The 21468-nt window shown below is 37.3% G+C and overlaps 1 protein-coding gene across 1 annotated transcript in view; it reads right to left on the bottom strand.

The window, feature by feature from the left end:
- Nucleotides 1-21468, bottom strand: part of RIT2 (Ras like without CAAX 2) — a 182871-nt gene that overhangs the window by 103226 nt on the left and 58177 nt on the right. The window contains exon 4 of the mRNA XM_033085990.2: nucleotides 4888-4961. Coding sequence (XP_032941881.1) covers nucleotides 4888-4961 — 74 coding nt within the window. The remainder of the gene's footprint in view (nucleotides 1-4887; nucleotides 4962-21468) is intronic.

Raw genomic sequence — 21468 nt, 5'->3', positions numbered from 1 at the left:
CACTGTTGTTGTCAGGTTGAAAAGTGTCTGCCTGGAAATGAATTCATGTGCACACAACTCCAGACAAAGGAAAATCTCTCTGAAATGGCATGCCATCACATTTTAGGGCCAATTTTTCAAGCCTCTGACTCACACCTGGGAAATATACTGGTGCCCTGAGTTTATCATAAAAAGCTCACGTTTTAGCAAACAGAAATTGGTGCAATAATCTCAGAATGTACTGCCTCACTGACAGGTACTGAAAACCATTTTCCCACATGCCTGGCTGCTTTGTATCTGAAAACAATTTTTTGCCTCTTTTACATATCAGATCAGATTGTTTTTCAGTGAAGAGAACTCTGCTGCTCTTTTAGTGTTCGGCGTGAGGTCTACACAGAGAGATTGGGTAATGTGTCATACAGGGGAAAGCTGTGGCAAGAATAAAAGCTCCTGTGTCAGTCAACAGTTTATAAATACAGCAGGAGAGATAACTGCTGTGTGTGCTCCATGAGGAGCATACTTCTGGGCTCCAGAAGTAGCAACATATTTTTAAGCTAGAGGAGAGGGTGAGAAAGCGCAAATGAGCGAACAGAAGGTTTCTATAACTCTGTGTGGAGGCTTTTTGTGCTCGGCTGGAGCAGTTGGGGGTTGTCACTCTCTGAGAATAATTGTGAGGGAACCAAATGCAGAATAAAATGCTGGAGGGCTGAATGTCCTTTTGTTTTCACCTGTAAGTTTGCTGGAAATGAAAGAGTTTACGTCAATTTGGATGAAATGTATGTAAAAGCAGATTATTTTTGTGGAGCGTTGGTTAAGAAAAGGGAAACCCCAGAAATGCCTACACCAGCACTGCTTCCAAACTCAATGGACATGGGTAAATTTCAAGGGAAAGTTACAGTAATTTCACGATTATAAGCTGCACCATTTCGACTAAAATTTTGGTCCAGACCCAGAAGTGCAGCTTATAGTCCAGAGTGGCCAATATATGGACAAAGTTCAGAAATTTGCCAACCCAGAAGTGCAAGCCTGCAGCAGCCACGAACTGAGCCAGAGTTAGGCCCGTCCTGGTGGTGCTGGGTTGGCCCCACGCCAAGAGGTGCCAAGACGGCCCTGGCAGCAGGGCAGCGCCAAGCCCAGCCTGCACGGCCCTGAGCCAAGACAGCAAACCCCGCGATCCCGTGATTCTGTTACTAATTGGCCACTTTGTGAAAGTTGCACGCAGATCCTCACCGTGAACGAAAGTGCGGCTAATAATCCGGTGCGGTTTATATATGGACAAAGAACGAAACGTTGCCAACGCCAGGAAGTGCTGCTTATAATCAGGTGCGGCTTGTAGTCATGAAATTACTGTACTCAAAAAATGTCCCATATGGGTAAACGAGGAAGTTCATGTTATCTTTATGGATACTAATTTGCATTTGCAGATTTCCATAAAGTTTGTCCTATACACTCCACATGACAGATTGCAGCTAGCCGTGGGAGTTAAAACCTAAAAAAAAATGCCTCATTTTTATAAATATGATCGCAATTTCACATTTAATGTGTTTGGCTTTATGTACTTCTTTAATTTTTTAATTTTAATTGAAATGGAGATGCAAAAAGAAAAATTCTGGGTTGAGAATATTATTTCTAGTTAAAGAGCCAAAGGCATCATTGCTAGCTAACCAAAGGAATTACTGACAGTTTCTTCTGGATTTGATTGTGCCACGGGAAAAGAATGCCAGCATAAATTTTTTGTTCATTTCCTTGCAGTACACCACATTTACAAGCTTTTTTTTTTTTGGTATGAATAGCTCAGGTTAGGTCTGTTTATGACAATCCAGCTACCAGGAGCTACATCAATACCTGCTCTGGAAACTCTCTGGGGCAGACATTCTGTCTGAAGCTGATTGGGATGAGAAAACACAGGCTGCCCAACTGGCAGGTGTAGAGAGTGGTGAAAAGCAGGAGTAGTGAGTTCAGTGAAGCATAACTGCAGTACCAGCCCTTATATTCTTTTAAGAAAATGTCTCTTGTTGTGCCTTCAGTGGAAAAAGAGTATTGGAAGAGCACAAAAAGACAAATGACGGTGCATAAAATATGTATCCAGAGTACATGGAATATCAGTTTACTTCCTGAGATGGTCAACGGGTCTGTGTTGTAGTGCCAATGTATATGCATAAGAGAAAAATCAGTAACTAGATGAGAAAGTTTTTTAATGTTTCTGGTTTTCACAATGCTTGAATTTTGGGTTTGGGGTTTGTGGTGGTTTTTTTGTTTTTTGTTTTTTGGTTTTTTTTAACTTCACATAGCTGAGAATATAAATGTATTTTTGAAGCACTATTCATGATTTAAAGGCTTCAAACTGGATCTACCAACTAAAGTATTGAAGATTTTTATGCAATGTCAGGTATGAAACCACATGTGAATTTGTAAGACTAGACTTGACAATTAAAAACTGTGTTAATTGGTTAGTCTAGTTAGTGTTGAAATTCTTAACAGTCCAGAAGGTATAGAAGTAAAAGGTGAAACATATTTGTTGAAACACGTCCTCCAGCACAACAACAAAATACATTAAATTCAGTCAGTTTCTCTATTGACTTCTTGTGTATCCCAAATAAGGGTGAATTACAATTTTAGCTCCTTGATCTCCTGAAGTGATTAAAGTCATTATTCAAAGTTGATGATGAAGTATTTATGATTGCGAGGACACCCAGACAAATTAGTTTTCCGCTGCCTGATTTAGAAGCTGTAACACCATCTCCAATTTGACATAAAACCCAGGGGAATAAAAACAACTAGATACCATCAAGGCTCACATCAGCAGCAGCACAAATGGGTGCTTTGGATTTTTACCCTGAGTCACCAATGTCAGAGCAGAATTTGTGTGAGCTTCAGTGAGAGCACCATTAAGTCCTCCGTGAAGAAGGAGCCTATTTCAGCTGCTGGCTTCAATGGGAGTTGGATTAGGTCTTGATTTATTCTGGAGCTGTGTAGTGCAGATAGAGAGGCAACAAATCCAAGACATCTTCAAAGACAAGCAGCTAAATCCAGGACACATAGAATGGACTGCTCCTGAAAAATTGTGGGGAGGGAAAGTGGGAAGAGCTTCCTAGTTACATTGGGAATGTGTTTCAGTGATGACAATCTACTTTGGAACAACAGGGGAATCTAAACCAGACATTTGCTCATATCAAATCAACATGGTTGGTTCATTTCAACATTTCAACAGAAGTAAAATAGCTATGCCCAGGCTGTAAAATGGCCTGGGATGATAAATCTCCTGGGTGTGGTGCGTCTGCCACAGGCTTCTGCTCGTTACAAAAAGAATGGGTGAGGGAACAGGGGTGGGTTTAGATTGGACATGAGGAAAAAAATATTTTCTGAAATGATTATCAAGCCCAGGATGCCTGGGCAGTGGTGGAGTGACCATACCCTGAGAGTTTTAAAAAACATGTGGCTGTGGTACTTGGAGATGTGGTTTAGTGGTGGGCTTGGAAGTTTTGGGTTAATGGTTGGAGTCAATGATCTTAAAGATATTTTCCAACCTTTAATTCTATGATTCTATGAAATATCTGCACTACATTTCATTACTTGGTCACTACATACCATGGACCACTAACATTGTAGATAATTTGCTTCCTAATAGAGATAAAATTTAGAGCTCATTTCTACTGTTGTTCTGACCCCCTTTCACTAAATGAATTATTGTGATTTCTTTTCTTACCTTGCAACTGTCTGTTCTGACAAAATTCATAACCTTGGCAACCGGAACCTCCACAGATATATTAAGAATGAAGTTTAGTTCCGGCCTTTTAATATTATTTTAAAATTTTCCTACAATTTTTTAAATCATGAGAAAATTGTACGTGTGAAAATTACTGACAACAGCTGAAAATTTCTTTGAATTTCTGGCAGCAGATTGCATTCCCAACTGCATTTGCTGTGCCCAGCTTAGGTGCATTCAGACATCTGAGAAGCTGAGAAAAAGGGTACCTTTTTTTTGCTTCCAAATATTTCTTTGTTTATTTAAACACATTTAGGTTCCTTGTTGGTTATCATCTTGTGCACACACACTGGGGAGACTAGAAAAGCTACAGAAGCCTTCAGACAGACCCTGAGACATACCTGAGGAAAAGACCAGCAAGTGACATCACTTTGATTAAACAGTAAAAATACGTCAAGGTGGAAAGGAAATTAACTGAGTCAGGTAGAAGAAATTATTGTCTGGCTAATGTTCACACAGTAGACAGGCTGTCAGAGAAATGGCAGAATCAGGGGATGGTTTGAATTGGTATGAACTTTAAATTTCATCTCATTCCACCCCCCTTTCCATGAGCAGGGACACCTTCCACTTTCCCAGGTTGCTCCAAGCCCCATCCAACCTGGCCTTGGACACTTTCAGGGACTGGACAGCCATAGCTTCTCTGGAAAACCTGTATTTGTTGCACTGTGAGTTACTTTTGGCATTAAGATCTCTTTTTTATAGGTGAGCATTTGATATCTAGATATAATGTGGTGAGAAGACTAAATGTAACAAAATACTTAGACCACAAGTAGACCAGAAAATTCCTCTAATACATATAGAAAAGGAGGAATGAGAAAGACATAAGACAATCGACACAGTATTTATTAATTTCATTATTGTGATAGACTTTCCTGCACACAAGAGAAAAAGAAACAAACATCTTTTTATCTATTGTTCCTTCCAGCCTGCCTGTCACCTGTGATGAGATTTGGAAGTTATACTGCTCTATACTGCAGCATTCCTTTAATCTTCCCCTTTGTTAATTCCTCTACGTTATTCTGACACTGCTTCTTTCATGTTTGAATAGGGAACCTTGCTTTCAGCACTGTGACCCATACCTCTGAGGTTAAAATCTTTGAGTTTATCTCTGACTGAATGACTCACATTGGAAAATTACTCACCTGTCCAGCAGTGTCTAGAATGTCCAAATAGGCTGGTTCATCATCAATTCGGACTTGAGTTTTATAGGCATCCTCTGAAAAACACAGTGCAGTTTGCTTAATCATATGAGTGGTTAAGAAAATGGAAAATAAAACAGTTTTGCAATTTTAGAGTAGGCTTTTCAAAAGCTCTCCAATTTGACCTAATCTTGCTTTGTATTAGAAAAAGAGTTGTTTCTATCACACTATCTCAAAACGCAAAAATTAAATTTTCCTTTCTGTAAAAGGAAAACATTTCCCTTTCTCTAAACACAGACCCCAGGAGTAACTTCAGTCAGAAAGATTCAGAGGTGTTACGCTGGTGCAATGCAACAGAGTTCTGATTTACTTACCACAATGACACATTCAGTGAGATTTTATAACAAATAGTTTCAATTAAAGATTGCCAAAATTATTGGGATAGACTCCCTATGGCTGAACAGGGTCTTAGCTCAGGTATGTCAGAGAAATTATTTAAACTTCTGTGCCTATCCAGAAAGACTGAGAATAAACTTTTTAATAATAAATTCTGTAATCTGTGTCCTCACACTTATCATAGATGCAGGCAAAGGAGGAAAAATTCTGCATTGTGGACCCTTCCCTCAGCTCATGATTTCGTCAACTAAATTTAGAAGAATAAAAACAAAGAAAAGGTGAAGTACTATTTGCATAAGCTGTTTTCCTCACATTTCAATTTCATTCCCCTATCAACATTTGTATTGTCTTTGTAAGATTAAAAAGCGTGTAGATACTGGCCCGTGTTTATACTTGAAATAGTGTTGGAAATTATCTGTGCTCTTTAATTGAACAATCATGCAGAGCAGCCTGAGTGGTTTTTGTGACTGACATTGTGCTCTGGAAGTGCACTGAGGCGTGAAGACAAGACAAGTGCATTTGTTGTACCTGAGAAATGTTGTTAACCACTGTGAGCCTGTGGCTGGGCTGTCCTGAGAGTCAGTCCTAGCAGAGACCCCCAGCGACAGCTCTCAATCACCACTGAAATAATGAGATTATAGTATGGGATTATAACACGGGATTGTAAAGCAGGTTGTTGGAATTCGTGGGACATTCCCATTTGTGCCATAATGCATATGTTGCACAGTATAACACTTTATAAAAGCATGGATAAATCTGCTTTCTACCAGCTTTCTATCTGCTTTCTACCTGCTTTCTAAATCATTTGGATATAAATCTGTGCAGCCTTCACTCAGACCCCTCCTATCCAACAGAAGATTGCTGTCTTTTATGACATAATCACTTCATGTATTTTCCCCTTTATTTTAGATCTCAATTCAGTAAATAGGCACATGACATTCTTTAAACAAATACCTAATGCCATTGATATTAAGGCGGCTCAGAGGCTTAATTAATGATATGTTATATTACCTTGCTGAGAAAACCAGAACACTCCAACCACCATATGTTTTGGTTAATAGATCTTTTCTTAGGGATTGCTGAATAAGAAACTGTGTGGCAAAGAGGGACTATATAAAAGTAATTGGACTACTTGCAGTTTAAGTAATTTATTATTGCACGACAATGCCATCTACCTGAGGAAGATTCTTTTTTCTTTTTGTTTTTTTATTTTTTTCTGTTAACCAAATCTTAAAAGCAAAATAGTAAAATATGTAAAATCAAACATGGTATTACCTTCACATGAATTCTATTGAATTCTATTGATACATTGATACTATTAATGTATTTCCATGCAGGTGGGTGTCCATTTACATTACATTACTGTGTACATAATTATCATGACTTCCATAAATTTAGGTTTCATTCTTGGCTCTGCAGCTGGATTCTCTAAAGCCAGTGGTCCTACTTCCCTTTCCATTTAGACCAATATGAATCTTCATATAGAACTTTTAAAACAATTAATGTGGAGGAAAATTTTCCTACTTAAATTTTACGTGGATAAAAATGAAGCTAGATAAATCCTGTCCTAATTTTTTTTTTTTTTTTCCCAAGGAAGGGATTTACAAGTTCATAGTTATAATTTGAAGACCCACTGGCTTTTGAATATAATCTTTCAGTAAGTAAATGTAATATCTATCCTGCTGAGCTACTCCAGGTACACCCTGATATAATGTCACTGTCATCAGTAAAATTTCAACTCTTAAAAGCTGGGGCCAGACTATCTTTATAATACTTTTACTTTGTAGACATAACACTGAATGTATAAAGACATTTTGTAATTTTAATATTTTTCCCTCACTACTGACCTTAAAACATTTCACAAAAGAGTGTTAGAATCACTGTCCCATTTTCATTGTTGATGTATGCTGATATCTTCAGCTGGTGGTAAAGAAACATCTTTGTTATGCTTTGACCAAGTATATGAATGTAAATAGTTTTCTAGGCAAATGCTTTTCACGTGTAAGATTTGCTTTTGCCCCAAGTAATGTAGAGATGAAACAGGAAGGAGATATGAGTTTCCTTTGTAATATTATCTCTGCCTGTGTTAAAAAAGCAGGATAGTACAGATAATAAAAGAGAAGCTTTAAAATTACCTCAGTTAAAGTGTGATAAGCAGGGGAATTTTCAACCTGCATGTAGATGGAAAATAGGTGGGAGTTTTTACCCCTAATTTTCTTCTGGCACATATTTATAAGGAAGTCCTAAAGTGGACACTTGCCGAAGAAATCAGTCTTGAGCCAACACACCCTCATGCCAGAGAAAAAATCCTAGCATCCAGTCATGAGCTATCACCTTCTTAATGCTCCAACACAGGCACTCTGTTGAGAGAGGCACTGCCTTTCCATTTGTGGATTCATTGACCAGCAGCAGATTTCATTCCTTCCAAGGCAGTAGGCAGAAATAAGATGCATAAATTGAAATACAAGTTTTCACTATCATGTCACAAAGACCAAGAGGAAGAGCTATACCACTTAGTTCTGCTTTACAATTAACACTTTTAAACTGGGATTTCATCTCAGAAAGTAATGTAAATAGAGATTTTATCCTTTTTTCTGTTTATTACATGGGCAAACATTTTTATTTCATTCAAATTATGAGGCAGAGGCATTAACCTGGAAAGAAACCACTTCCTAGAAGTCAAGAGTTGGATAAATCTTCATCTTGGACCCATATTTTTGGTTCATGGGTAGCCATGAGGTTAAGCAGAAAGCCTGGTATTTTTACACTTTTCCCAGAGGATTTCAGAATGGGCTACTGTGTGTGTGGTTTTTTTTTTTTTTTTTAAGTCCAGGTAGCATGGCAGAGTTTATAGTCATGGCAAAGGAAGACAAGATCTGAGACCTTGCTGTGAAGAGCAGGAACAAATGGACAGAAAAGATCAGAAGAGAAGATGTTTCTGTGAAACTGCATCTAAATGCATATGAAACAAAGTGGGAAATCTTCATCTTTTAGGAACACTAATAAACTCTAATATCCCCCTCTAAAAATTATCTGCGTTACAAATGGTATCTGGCATCTTCATACTACTTGCAATGTTTGAATACACTACAGTTTCTTTCAACAAATAAATTTATAACATGAATATAATGCTCCTTTAAAAACTAATTTGGGGATTGCTAGATCACGTGTATCTATGCTTTACACCTTACAACTCTAAGGAGTGTTATTTAATGAAAGCTCAAAATCAGGCTGCTATTTCAGTAAAGCATCAAAAGAACATACAAAATAGACATGAATGCTAATCAGACATCAGACAGTAAATCAGACTATAACTGAACAATAGTTCATATTAGGGTCAGAATTAGTATTTTTCTGTGAGGTTAATCATAAAGTTTCAGCTTTTGGCTTGGGTAAAATTCTGCAGAAGAGTAGGTTATTACATGAAGAAACACTGGACATGAAGTTTACTGATATTGCTAATTGTATTTCAAACACTGCAAGAATAAACACTTTTTAGGGTACAAAAAAGAAAACAAAACAAAAATCCCACATTTTTGTAATCTGAACAATGTGTGGATATACATCAACTGTACAGTTAAAGACAATTACTTTTTTTTTCTACATATAATGTTGATGTTGTTAGAATCTTATTTCCTACAAAAATTAAAAATAAAAATGAAAATAGATACAAAATTCTTTGCAGAAGATGATATTATATGGCTTCAATGAATACTGAGTGTTTAATGTATTGCAGGATGGGACAAAGCAAATAGAGATCTGTTTTCTGAATGGTATCTATTTCTTTTTAATTTTGCATTCTTTTCTCCTTTACTGAATATCTAAATTAAACCAAGAAAGGTTCTTGGAAGTTTGGGGGTGTTGTTTTATTTTTATTATTTTACTTCTCTTTTTTCATTTTTTAATTGTACTTTGCAGTGTTAAAAAAGCAAAGGAAAAAAATATTCTTTAAGCTTTAAATCTGCTTTTTAGTTTGTTTGTTTGTTTGGGGAGATTGGTGTGTGTGTGTGTGTAAAATTAATGTGTGATCTTTTTTTTAGTGTTCCTTTTTTGTAGGACATAATTCTGGAGACAGAAATGTAGTAATTAATGCAAGGCTGTGTTATGGCCAGTTATCTTAGAGAAGCTGAATTCATAAAAGATATATCAAAACAATTTTTCAGTTTTGAGCAGGTAACTGCTTCACGATAAATAGATTTGAACGGTGTACAATTTAAAGGGGAGTTGTGATGGTTTTTTATCTGCATTACAGACATGTTCCATTCCTGAAATATAGGTCAGATGCTTCTTTCTCTCTGGTTAATTCTGCTTCTGTACCTATTAAATAAAGTGTCTCTTCTTTCTGTCTTGTACAATACCAATTGCAGTTGAAAATGATCAGATTCACATATATAGATGAGCCAAAAGATATTTTATTTGACTGAGGAGGTGTCAAGCCAGCAGAAGGAATCCAAGTTCAGTCAGCCACACCTGGAATTCTGCCTCTTGTTGCTCTCCCTGTGTGCCAAAGCAGCAGCAGGAGACAGCTCTTGGAGTGCTTAGATTATCTGCCACAAATGCATTTTAATTTAGGAACGCTCCTGAATGTAGGATGGGCATGAGTCTTTGGCTGTATGGGTGCTGTTTCTATTTACAGCAAGCAATTTTTAAATTAAAAGACTGGATGAACAGAGACATAAACCACTGTACCAAATACTACACATAAACTCCTCCTCTTTGAGATAAGAATATGCATGTCATAGGAATTACCCATCAAAATACATTGCCATTAAAACCTCCCTTAGCATATAATTATTTTCCTGGACTATGAGTGTTTTACAATTTGAGTGAGCGTTGCTATCAGCATTTTGCAGACAAGGACACCAAGTCACAGAGGTTGCCTTCCCAGAAGCTCTGCACACATGATAAGCCATGGGTGGTTTAGAGGAGCAGGACTGACAGATTTGATTGCCCTGTATTTTGTAAATACTCATGTATATAGCAATATCCTTTAAAATAATGCAAGTAAGGATATTAGTACTAGGCTATTAGGTAAGATATTTAAATATTCCAGTTCCAGCTCTGTTACAGCATTATATATGTGGTGTGATTCTTGGGATGTCCTGTTTAGGGCCAGGAGTGAGACTTGAGCCAACTTGATATTTTGGGTCCCTCCCAGCTCAGCCTATTCTGTAGTTCTGTGATTCTATCTGCAATTTGGAATACTTCATATTTTTCTTCCCAGTGATTTTTTTTTTCTTTTCTCAGCATTGAGCTGTATTTGCCATTTGTGATTTGTTTAGCTTTGTCATGTCTTTGTCAGATCCTTCAGGTTTCCCTCAGTTTCATGTTAACAGCACACATTGCCTGTTGCCAACCTACAAAAGTGATGGCAACAGACAGTATTATTCCAGACAGAAGAATCTTGATGATGGTTTGCAGAAGAGAGAAAAAAATACCTCTGCCTTTCTAAATCCACAGCAAGAAATGCTTCCTTCCATAACCACATCTTTTGAATATCTCAGCTGTTTCTATGAGACATAGGTAAGTAATGCAGCATTTAATGTAGATATTGCTTCTCTGGTAGCCTATAAAAAACCTATAGTGTAGGCCTTGAGAAAATTAAAATAATCTGGGAAGAAATAAAGTATTATTCATGTTAAGTGCTTATCATATAAGGAATTCATTCATTTGCTCGTTGCACATTCAACTGCAGGATAATAAATACAGTAATCTCTATCTTTCTGTTTTCATTTTAGCATTCAAATGGCCTTAAACATATTTACAGATAAGATCCTGAACCAAGGCTTTGGCCACATACATCTTCAGAAAAAATTCTGTAATATTTGCTAATGGCCTTACTAAATTCAAATGCGTGTCACTGTTGTGGATTCCCTCTCTCCCTAGTTTCAATTGAAAACTCAATGTCTCCTTTACTTAGGCTTTGTTCAGTGTCATGACATGATTTTAACTAACTGCTGGGTTCAGTTTTAGAGGTTTCTAAACTGAATTTAATACATTAATACATTTAAATACTATCCCTGAGTTCTCAGTGGCTCAGGTTCTCCAGACCAGTTTTGTCTGCCCCATCCCTGGAAGTGTTCAAGGCCAGCTTGGACAGGGTTTGGAGAAACCTATTCCAGTTGAAGGCATCTCTACCCACGGCAGCAGAGTTGGAATAAATGATATTTGAAATTCCTTCCAATGAAAATTATTCCATGATTTTGCATCTCATAAGATTATTAATAATTTCAAGGAGTGAAGGTGCAAATAAAAACAATTTAAAAAAACAAGCAAAAAATGTTATGATTCTAATATCTATGTCTCAAAACAAAACAGAACAACTTGTAGTTGACTTTGTCCTCCTAATATAAGAACTGTTAATATTTTTAATGGAAAGGAGAAGTACAACTAGATTATATCCAGATTCTCAAACAAATCTCTGCATTTAATCCTAATCAATGAAAAATTGTGTCCAACTGCTAAAAGGGGCACAGTGCATAGAATCATAGAACCATTTCATTCAAACAGAATGGTTTGAATTGGAAGGGACCTAAAAGAATCTCATCACAACTGCTGTGCCAAGGGAAGGGACACCTTCCACTAGACTAAAGTTGCTCAAAGCTTTGCCCACCCTGTCCTTGAACACTTTTTGGGATGGGGAATCCAAAATCCCACTAACCAACCTGTTGAACATGCAGAATCATTGCAGCAGAATAAAAATTTCATTTTGGGCCCAGTAAGTCCCACGCAGTCTGACTATTCGTTATAAGTAGTTTTAACAGCCACCTTCATCATACTCTTGTCTGACTCCTTTACCTCAGGCTTTGGCTGCATCTGTTTCCAATAATTCACCTAAAAGCTTCCTCAGCCTAATGGGCGTCTCTGTTCAGCTCTCACCTCACCACAGTGCTCCTCTCCTAATGCCATTATGTATCTGTCTTAAAACAGCTGCTCTCAAATTAACTTTCTCCCTCTTGTTGGGCTGCCTAATGTTTCAGATCTGTGCTCTGCAGGGCAGGACTGATAACACTGAGCTGCTGAAGCAGCCTGATTGATTTTCAGCTTTGAGTAAGTGCATGCCAGCTTTCTTGGTGACCTGAAATGCACTCACTGCCTTTAAAATTGGGAAGTGGGTTATCCATTGCACATTCCATCTTCTATTTTTTTTTCCTTCAGTTTTACCTGTAGATGTGTTCAAGAGCCTCTTCTTGAATGTCAGCTTGCTATTTCATTACTGTGGTGCCCTTTCATTCTTTGCTGAAAAGCACTGGAAGCAAAAGCAGCTTCATTTCACTTAGTTAAGGGTAAGTAAAAAAAAAAGAAAAAACCCCTGCCAAACAGCATTATATGTGCTCTAAAATGTTTTGTGTGATCAGAAATCTAAGGGTATTGAACTTTGAGCCAGTTAAATTTAGCTTCTCCCTTTGGATTCTCATGATCATGAAGTTTATTAACAAAGCAATTGGAAAAGGAGGCAATGGCCTGAACAGTTTTCAAGAAGAACTAAAATTAGGAATGGTTGTGTTGAACAGTTTTGCATGGGAAAGATTTTCTTTTATATGGAGTTATCAACAAGGATACAAAGCACAATGTACAATAGAAAATTCAAGGTAAGACACATATTTTCAGACAAAGGAGGTAAAAATATAAAACTTTGGTAGCCAACAAGACAAACTCATTGTTTCATAGCCTTGTCTTACAGAATCTTGCACCCAGTCAAATCTCTCTCATCAGGTCCCAAAGTTTACATATTATACCAGGATAAGTGAGCATTACAGCATGTGTGAGTTTATCCACACCTGAAAAAGTGTTAGGACCTTAGGAGATTGAAAATTAAGTGCAAATGCAAATATCTCCTTCTACAGAAAGACTGGGTATTTTTATAATACTATACTATACTATTAATTTTTTAATATTTGCAACACTCTATTTTCTAGTTGTAGATAAGCGTTTCCCCTTCCAAAATAAAATTATTATTATTATTATTAATTAAAGCAAAACGCTTTTTCACAAGGCCACAGAGAGGTTACAAGTTCTGATCAAGACTGAATTTATTTTATAACTTATATGACCAAGGTGAAGGCTAGAAAACAATGCACCCCTCTTTTTTCATTTCCCCAAACACATGGATGGAGAAGCTAATTCCATTTTTAAGTAGCAATATATTGTGAAACAGAATACTTCTGGGTGGAGTCACCTCCTTTAAATGATAACTTTATGCAGGGATACAGCATGGATTTAAGTGAAAGACTGACACAGTCAATCTGAATAATTTGGTCTGATGGAGCAGCTTTCAGTAAAGATGAAAATGCTTTTATCCACAAAGCCACCATTTATTATTTTAATCTGCAAATATGCACATATGTGACTAAATTTGTGTTCATTATTGCATAGGACAAAGTTTGTTGCCCAGAAAACTCACACAGCTCTTCCTCAGAACTTGCAGTGCAGTCCTCCAAACACCCTAAATTTTACTTTTAAAGTGTCCATCTTCCAAGTGAATATAGCTGTTATACTCAGAACCACCTCTCACAGAGAAATTACAATTTCTCTTCAAAAGTTAACAATTTTTCCACTTAAGGTTAAAGATAACTCAGGTAAAACATCATGCTTGCTGTTGGGAACTGCTTGCAATGTAGATAATGCTGCTAATATTTAATAAAAGCATATCATTGCTTTCTCTGCTTCCAGAAAAATTTCATTTCATTCAAAGGTGTACATGAACAAAGTGAACAAAGTACTTCTGTTTAATCAAAACATGATAATTAACAGGAGTCCAAGTACCATTATCTTGGGGAACAAGAATAGAAGGCAGCAATTTCACCACTCTTTCAAGTCCGTGCTTGTGGTACTGGGTGGGAGGATCTGACAGCTACGAATTCACTTCTTGTCATTTCAGGGGAAGTAATTAGCAAGTTGGCTACACCTGCATGGTTATTAGCATGGATGGTGCCTTGGATTTAGCAAGTTGTAGATGGATGCTGGCTTCCATGAAAGAAAGGTTAATGGAAACATTTGTCCTGCAATGAGGAATTTTGAATTGAGTGTGATAAATCAACTGCCTCCAGGAAACCATGGTATAGGTGTCTCTTTCAATTTCAAAAGTCATTTATAGAATAATTTTGCTAATCAAAATGTACAGGAATATACAGTAAGCAAGTTTTCCCTATTCATGTGCTGCAAGTCTTGCTTCAGTTTCTTCTAAGTTCATGACCCTGGTGTTAATTACAATCACTGAATGGGGGTTGTGACACCCACGGCAGAATCAGTGGGTTAAGGTCACAGAGTTTGGTGCTCATTCCAGCTTCTGCCATGTAATTCCCAGGACACTGGACATCCTCAGCTGCCATATAACATGACACTCCACCCCACTTTAGCTCCAAGAACCTAGGCTTTCTTTATTGCATTCCACATTTGCAAGAATTATTCATCTAACTAACATGAGATGCAGATGTTAGGGTGAGATAATCACGCTCTATCACTTTGTACACTTGCATTGCTAATTAGAAACTACAATATATGTGTGACTTCAGCGTGGATAGCAGTTCTGGGTAAACATACAAACTCTCCTGTTTTTGATGTCACCATCCAGATGCAGGTCTTGCTTGCAGCCAAAATCAGTCAGAATATAAAGGTTCAGACCTGAATTCCACAGCTCTTATAAGAGGGTCAACCCAGTGAAAGTGTGCCGGTGAAACTCTACTACAAAGGAGCAGAGAAGAACCTGAGAAGGAGATATTGCTCCAGTTTTATTTTTTGGGTTATTATTAATGTGTAATTGTAGGCCTGAGAGAAGGACTGCAGAGCTCAGCTCTGAGGATATCCTCTTCTGTCAGCAGAAGAACCATTTAAACTCCTTTGCTGCTCCAAACTACTAGATGGGTCAATCAGAGACTTCGTGGATCTAAACAAGGGGAAGAGAAGATTTTTTGATGGAATGAAACCAAAACCACCCATTGCTAAATTGGAGGTCTTCTGCCCTACACAAGGCTGGCATGAAGGAAAAAAAAATACAACCCTCTTTTGTGTAGAACAGAAAAAAAAAATAAATAATGGTTGCCATTCTTGGCTGACTCTTTCTACACTCTGAATACACCAGATATTATAAAATAATTTTAATAAAAATGTTTCATTATTATCATTATTCTTACTATTACTATATGGCTATACCACAGAAATGCTTTTGTATTGTCACATTTATAAGAGAAGGCTTTTGTCTTCCTTCCTCAGTTTTAATCTGACTAATCAGTTCTTTAGAACAGCAACTATAAGGTCACTCTTCTATACAGTTTTTTGGTTATTTTTCTTCTCCCTGTATTGAGCAGATACAAAATTAATCTCAGGATTCTGGAAGAAACAGAAGGATAATACACTGTACTTTGATCCTCCATTGACCCTTTATTCAGTGAAGAAGATGGCCAAGGCAGGAATATATTTTATGTCTAACACAAAGAAAGCTAATGGAGTATGGAAAATAATAAATACGAACCATTAGCAGCTAAGGGGTATTGGTGTTTTTTTCCATGTGAACATGAGGCAAGTATAGATCTCTCATGGCAGCACACAGAGTAAACACTTTTCTGTCCTATTCTTCCATGGTAAGCATGTGTTGAGCAGAGATGTTGGAAAGTAGAATCATAGAATCACAGCACCCCTCACAGCTGACCACCAGCTGGATTTAGCTCTACTGACCTCTGCTCACCATCTGCCAGATTTTACTCATAGTAAAAAATCATGTCTTTGTTTTCCTAATTTCTAAAACAATGGAGAAAGGGAAGTCATATCACCAACCAGATTATCAATTAAAGTAATTCTGATTAGATAAATGCTCCAGCTGGGAATATAAAGAACCATCAAAAGACCACTCAAACAATTTTCTTAATTTGGAGATGGACAGTAGCCCCAGGAATCCCATACAGTGGCCCAGGTAATTGTCACTGTTATTTTTGACAACAGGGATCAATTTGGGAAGGAATTTTGGCTCATGGGCTGATGTCTGAGAGTGAATGTATGAGATGCTTGACTGGGTTTTCACACCTCTCCTGCCCCAGAAATAACACCATTTCTGTTTTCTTTCATTCCCACTTATACTCCCATTTCCACATATTTGTTTCTACATGATCCCTTTTGACTTTTTGAGCTTTGAGAATTATTTTTAACCTAAATTATTAAACTCAGTAACCTGGTAGGCAGCTCTTCCATGTTGGGGAGGCTTAGTTTTCTTTTGGAATACTATTGAATCAACTTGAAAAACTGTAGAATGGACTCCAGAGAGCCAGTGAGGCTGGGAAAAGGGCAGAAATGAAGAGTGGGATTTCTCCTTTTTCTTCACAGATGAGTTTTCAGATTTGACTTATTTTATCTTGCCAAGCTAGACTATTTCAGAGTCTCCAGTGTCTGTTCCTAGCAGGTGACAGCTCATACATCATTCCTTGTCCATGCTTTAGGGTAAAGAATAGCTCCAGGTATTAATAGCTACATAGAGACACTATTATCCACGTATATTAATATATTATAATATTAATAGCTCTACACTTGATCTCTACAGTATTTCCTCCTCTGAGACTTCACATCATGGTGAAGCAGGGGCTCATAGCTGCAGCTGCTGCCTGGCACTGCTGTGCCTGAACTGACCCTGCCAGGGGAGCTGCTGTGTCCAGTTTTCTAAGGACACGTGAGATGGACACAGACCATTGCACTGCAATCCTGAAGTGCAAGGCAAAATTCTCTTCAAGGTATTCTGACCAACATCCAAACTTTGAAGAGGTGTATGGTGACTTGAGAGGGGAGATGATGACTGGAGAATCAGCCCTCTGGGGCACCTGCTCTCTAAAAAGACACTGACTTCGCTTCTCTAATATTTTTTGTACCAGAGATGTTTCCAAAAGAAAATTTCTAGATTAATCAATGTTTCCCTGTTTTTTGAAAATGTTAATCAGATGTTTGCATCATCCGATGCAAACAGCCCTCAAAATAATTCCATGAGTTGTATTTGTAAAAAAACCTGAATGTTGCACATTAAGATTATGATCAGAATTTTAGGGGTGAATCCCCTCGAGTACAGGCAGAGAAATGCAAGTTGTTAATGCAAGTTGCTCTGATAATTTCTTGCATGAAGTCTGAAAACAATTTAGGACTGAAAAGCTGTTTTATGAAATTAAAGTTCAAAGAAAGAAAGTTTAACATTAGAGCAGATCATGTGTCTGAGTAACATAGCATGTCTAGTATAGGACCAGACTATTCCCTTAAAAGGAAAAATACTGAAGTTCTCAACAGAAAGAATCAAATTTCATAATGATCTGAGACTTCTTCTAAGACAAACAAATCTCAGACTGAAATGTTGAGCTTATCCAATTATCATTAATGTGAACCTTAGAGGGAAAATACGGCCTTTTAAAAATAAATATCTCAATGAAAAATGTGATTATTTTTGGTTTTCAAGTCAAATTGTTTCCATCAGAGAGAGAAAAATCTTCTGTGATTTTCCAGTCTCCCCTCTCTGTACTTTCAAACAATTTGCATTTCCTTTCACAGTAGGATGAAATAGTAGCACTAAGCAGAAGGCATGTTTTGCCTCCTTGAAATCTAAACTAAAAGAGCAGTTTGGACACTTCTTCCGTTCTTAATTTCTTAATGCTACTCCCTAGTTTTCTGTTAATGGCTTATTTTTTCTCTTACTGTGGAAGAACCTACACTGCCAGATACACGACAACATTCTTCTTTATTTTGCCACGTTAGCAAGGATTGTGCACAGCAAATCTCACTCTTAATTTTCCTCCATCCAGACACTCTCAGGGGTACCACAGTGATTTGTGAAGGTCCTTGTTCTGACAAGCTGTCAGGCAAGGCATCACAATTAATCTTCAGCCATCTAGATTTAGAAACCTACAAAGTATTTATCTGTATGCAAGGTAGGGAGCTAAAATCCCCGTACTCTGAAATGATGCTCTCTAGATGCTCATCCTGCATGTCTGATATGCTCTTGGGAATATTTTCTGGCTTTCATTCACTACACTGGAAAGGCTCTGGTGACCCACACATCGTGTGTCACACCCACAGGGGGACAGATATCAGCCACACACGCCCTGTGGATCATCTACAGCCTTCTGGGTCAGGATCCTGAGCCAAAGGGGGACTGCAGGGCACAGAATCATTCACAGAACTTTTTAGGTTGGAAAAGAGCCCTGAGATCACTGAGTCCAATTGTTCACCCAGCTCTGCCAAGCCCACCACTAACCCATGTCCCCAAGTGCCACACGTACAGGGTTCTTAAATCCTTCTAGAGATGGGGACTGGTGACTGCCCTGGCAGCTTGTGACACTACCTCACATTACTTGTGACATTACTTCAGGGAAAAAAAAAGTATTTTCTATCCAATGTAAACCTTCTCTGGAGCAAGTTGTGGTAATTTCCTTTTGTCCTGTCCTTGTTACCTGGGAGAAGAGCCCCAACAGCCCCCCCAGCTGTCCCCTCCTGGCAGGGAGTTGTGCAGAGCCACAAGGGCCCCCCTGAGCCTCCTTTTCTCCAGGCTGAGCTCCCACATCTCCCTTGGTCACTTCTCATCAGACTTGTGCTCCAGACCCTTCACCATCTCTGTTCCCTTCTCTGGACATGCTCCAGAGGGTCTCAATGACTCCCACAAACTATGATAAAGGAAGTGGGCAAAGAACAGAATCTCCACTCTTAAATCTCCCTGAATCTCACATAATTGGAATAAAAATAAATTATTCATGTGCAGATATTATAATTTGGGTGTATAAATGTGAGCCTTAGTCATACAGAGTAGCCATAATCTCTGCTGCTTTTGGTGTACATAACTCAAAATGCTTTACACCAAAAGTGACTATTAATCTCTTAATAATGCAAATAATACCAACAGACAGTAAAATGAAAAATAAAAACATGACTTTAAGAAAATGGTTAAAATGCTTGCACCAGTATCCCTGCACACTCTTCACGTCTTGTTTTGAACAATGATGAATATGGAAAACAAACCCAGGCAATATTGCTACATCTACATAATCAGTCTGAATACCCTTGGGAGACAGTCCTTGGAGACAAATTGATCATTTTATATGAATTTTTTATCCCATCTCAGGTAAGGCTAATAAATATGTGAAGAATGATGAATGAAAGAAGAAAATAGAAAAGGAAAAAAAAAAAAGCAAGCAAACAATTTTGGGGCTCAAATCCAGTTGTGATTTACTCAGTCGAATCTAAATATTTAATTTTCTATATAAAAAAGAGAGTGAGAATTAATTTAGGGATGGTCTACACAAACATACATGTTTTGTATAAGAGCAGAAATGTTTTAGAAACTTTTTGTTCCCTAAATATAAATGTGAATAGAACTTTTGTGACAAGATTCCTTACCCCAGGCCTGACAGATGTGTCTCACCTTTGTCTTCTTTAGTTTTTAATGACTTTATTATTTCCCTTTCTTTATCCTTGTTCATATTGTACCTTCAAAACAGATATAATCTATAAACCAGCATTTTTTGGTATGTCTTATATAAACCTAGAATATTCCCAGCTACATTTTATATTTTTTTTTTGTCTGAAATTCACCCCCACACTTCCAACATCTTATTAAAGATGAGTAAATGCATTTTATTTGATGCATTGGTGAATGCAGCACTTCGTTAGGAAACCTCATGGAAATTCATGTGCTTAATGCTAGAGTGCTTTCCATCCCACACCCATTTCAATTAGAGCTTGACATTGACACAGCCTTAATGCCCTCAACTGCTCATTTGACACAATCTCATGCAGTGATATCTCACCAAAACAGAGAAGCTGCTCTCGCATCTCGTTTGCATTATGCATTCATTTTAAGATTAGTCACATGGTTAATGAGCATCTTGGAGCCTGTCCAGTTTTCTGCTCTGTGTCGTGCTTCCTTTCCTGACACTCCACTTGCATTAACTCTCTGTGATGTTGCCAAAGACTGTGCAGACTGTAAATTGATCTTAGCCATTTGTTCCAGAAAATTATCACATCCACTGCCATTTGGATTTTATGCCCATTGTTGACTACAATTAAATATTAAATGTGTGCTGAAATAATTTCATTTTCAGAAAGTGCTAAGCTCTGATTTTTTGCTTCATAAAGTCTAATGCTAATTTTTTCCCTTCCCCTCCCCATTTACTTACAAAAATAGTATGTTTCTGTCGCAAAATTTTGAACTGCAACGCTTGCAGCAAGCCTAAAATATGGCCATTATACCTATTTGATCTTGAACTGGCATTAAACTCAAAGTGACAGCATTAAAATTAGCAAGTCAGGTAGCATTTAACTTTTTAATCAATGTTTACTCTATAGTTTAAATGAATTCTGACACAGCTATTTCTGCATTTATGTGTATGCACACTTATTTATATCTATACATGATGTCTGCCATTTAAATTCCTCAAAATCTTAACAGCTTTTCCAAACTAAGATGATCAGGTGAAATAAAAGAAAGTTTCCTGCGTCTGAAGGGAACATTTATTGCACAAATTTATTTTGACACTTTATGTCTGTTCCACAATGTACAAGGAATTTATTTCAATAGACTACTATTGGAACAAAAATGCTCTGTCTACTTGGAAAAGCCAGCAAACATTAACAACAAATAATTTTACAGTAATCTTTAAGAAAATCTTGCACTTTTGTAACACCTCAACAGCCATTAAATTCTTCAAAAGTATAGATATTCCTTTCATAAGTCATAAATATAGAGAAAAAAACCCCATGTAAATAATTCTAAACCTATTTTCATGGCCTTTTCAAGAGCAAAATTAATACATTTGAAGTATAGGTATGTATAATACACAAAACTATAAACAAATGTATCCCATAATTTAGAAACTGAAATATGTCTTTTAGCAAAAATTCCGCATCACCTCAAAGTAGCAGCAGCTGTCTGTGATCAAGATGCCCTGTAATATTTCAGAAATGTCAGTAGATAACAGAAGAAAAAGTTACAAGTACAAAGCACTATTGTATTCTTATTGTGTATTTCTATTCTATTGCTAGAGATACAAGCCATGGCAGGAAGAAAAAACTCTGATGCATTGGTAACATAATGGTGAAACACAATGAGAAGGAATGATAGGGAAAGTCCATGTTCCTGGGGACTCTCACAAAAAAAAGGTGAAAAATAACACCCTGCATCTTCAAAGCTGCAAGATTATTACTGCACAACATTTAGGACAAATCCCTAAC

This window comes from Catharus ustulatus, chromosome Z (assembly GCF_009819885.2).
Source record: "Catharus ustulatus isolate bCatUst1 chromosome Z, bCatUst1.pri.v2, whole genome shotgun sequence".
Classification (NCBI taxonomy): Eukaryota; Metazoa; Chordata; class Aves; order Passeriformes; family Turdidae; genus Catharus; species Catharus ustulatus.
Note: the sequence above shows the minus strand (reverse complement) of the source record. Positions and strands in the feature narration are given on the sequence as shown.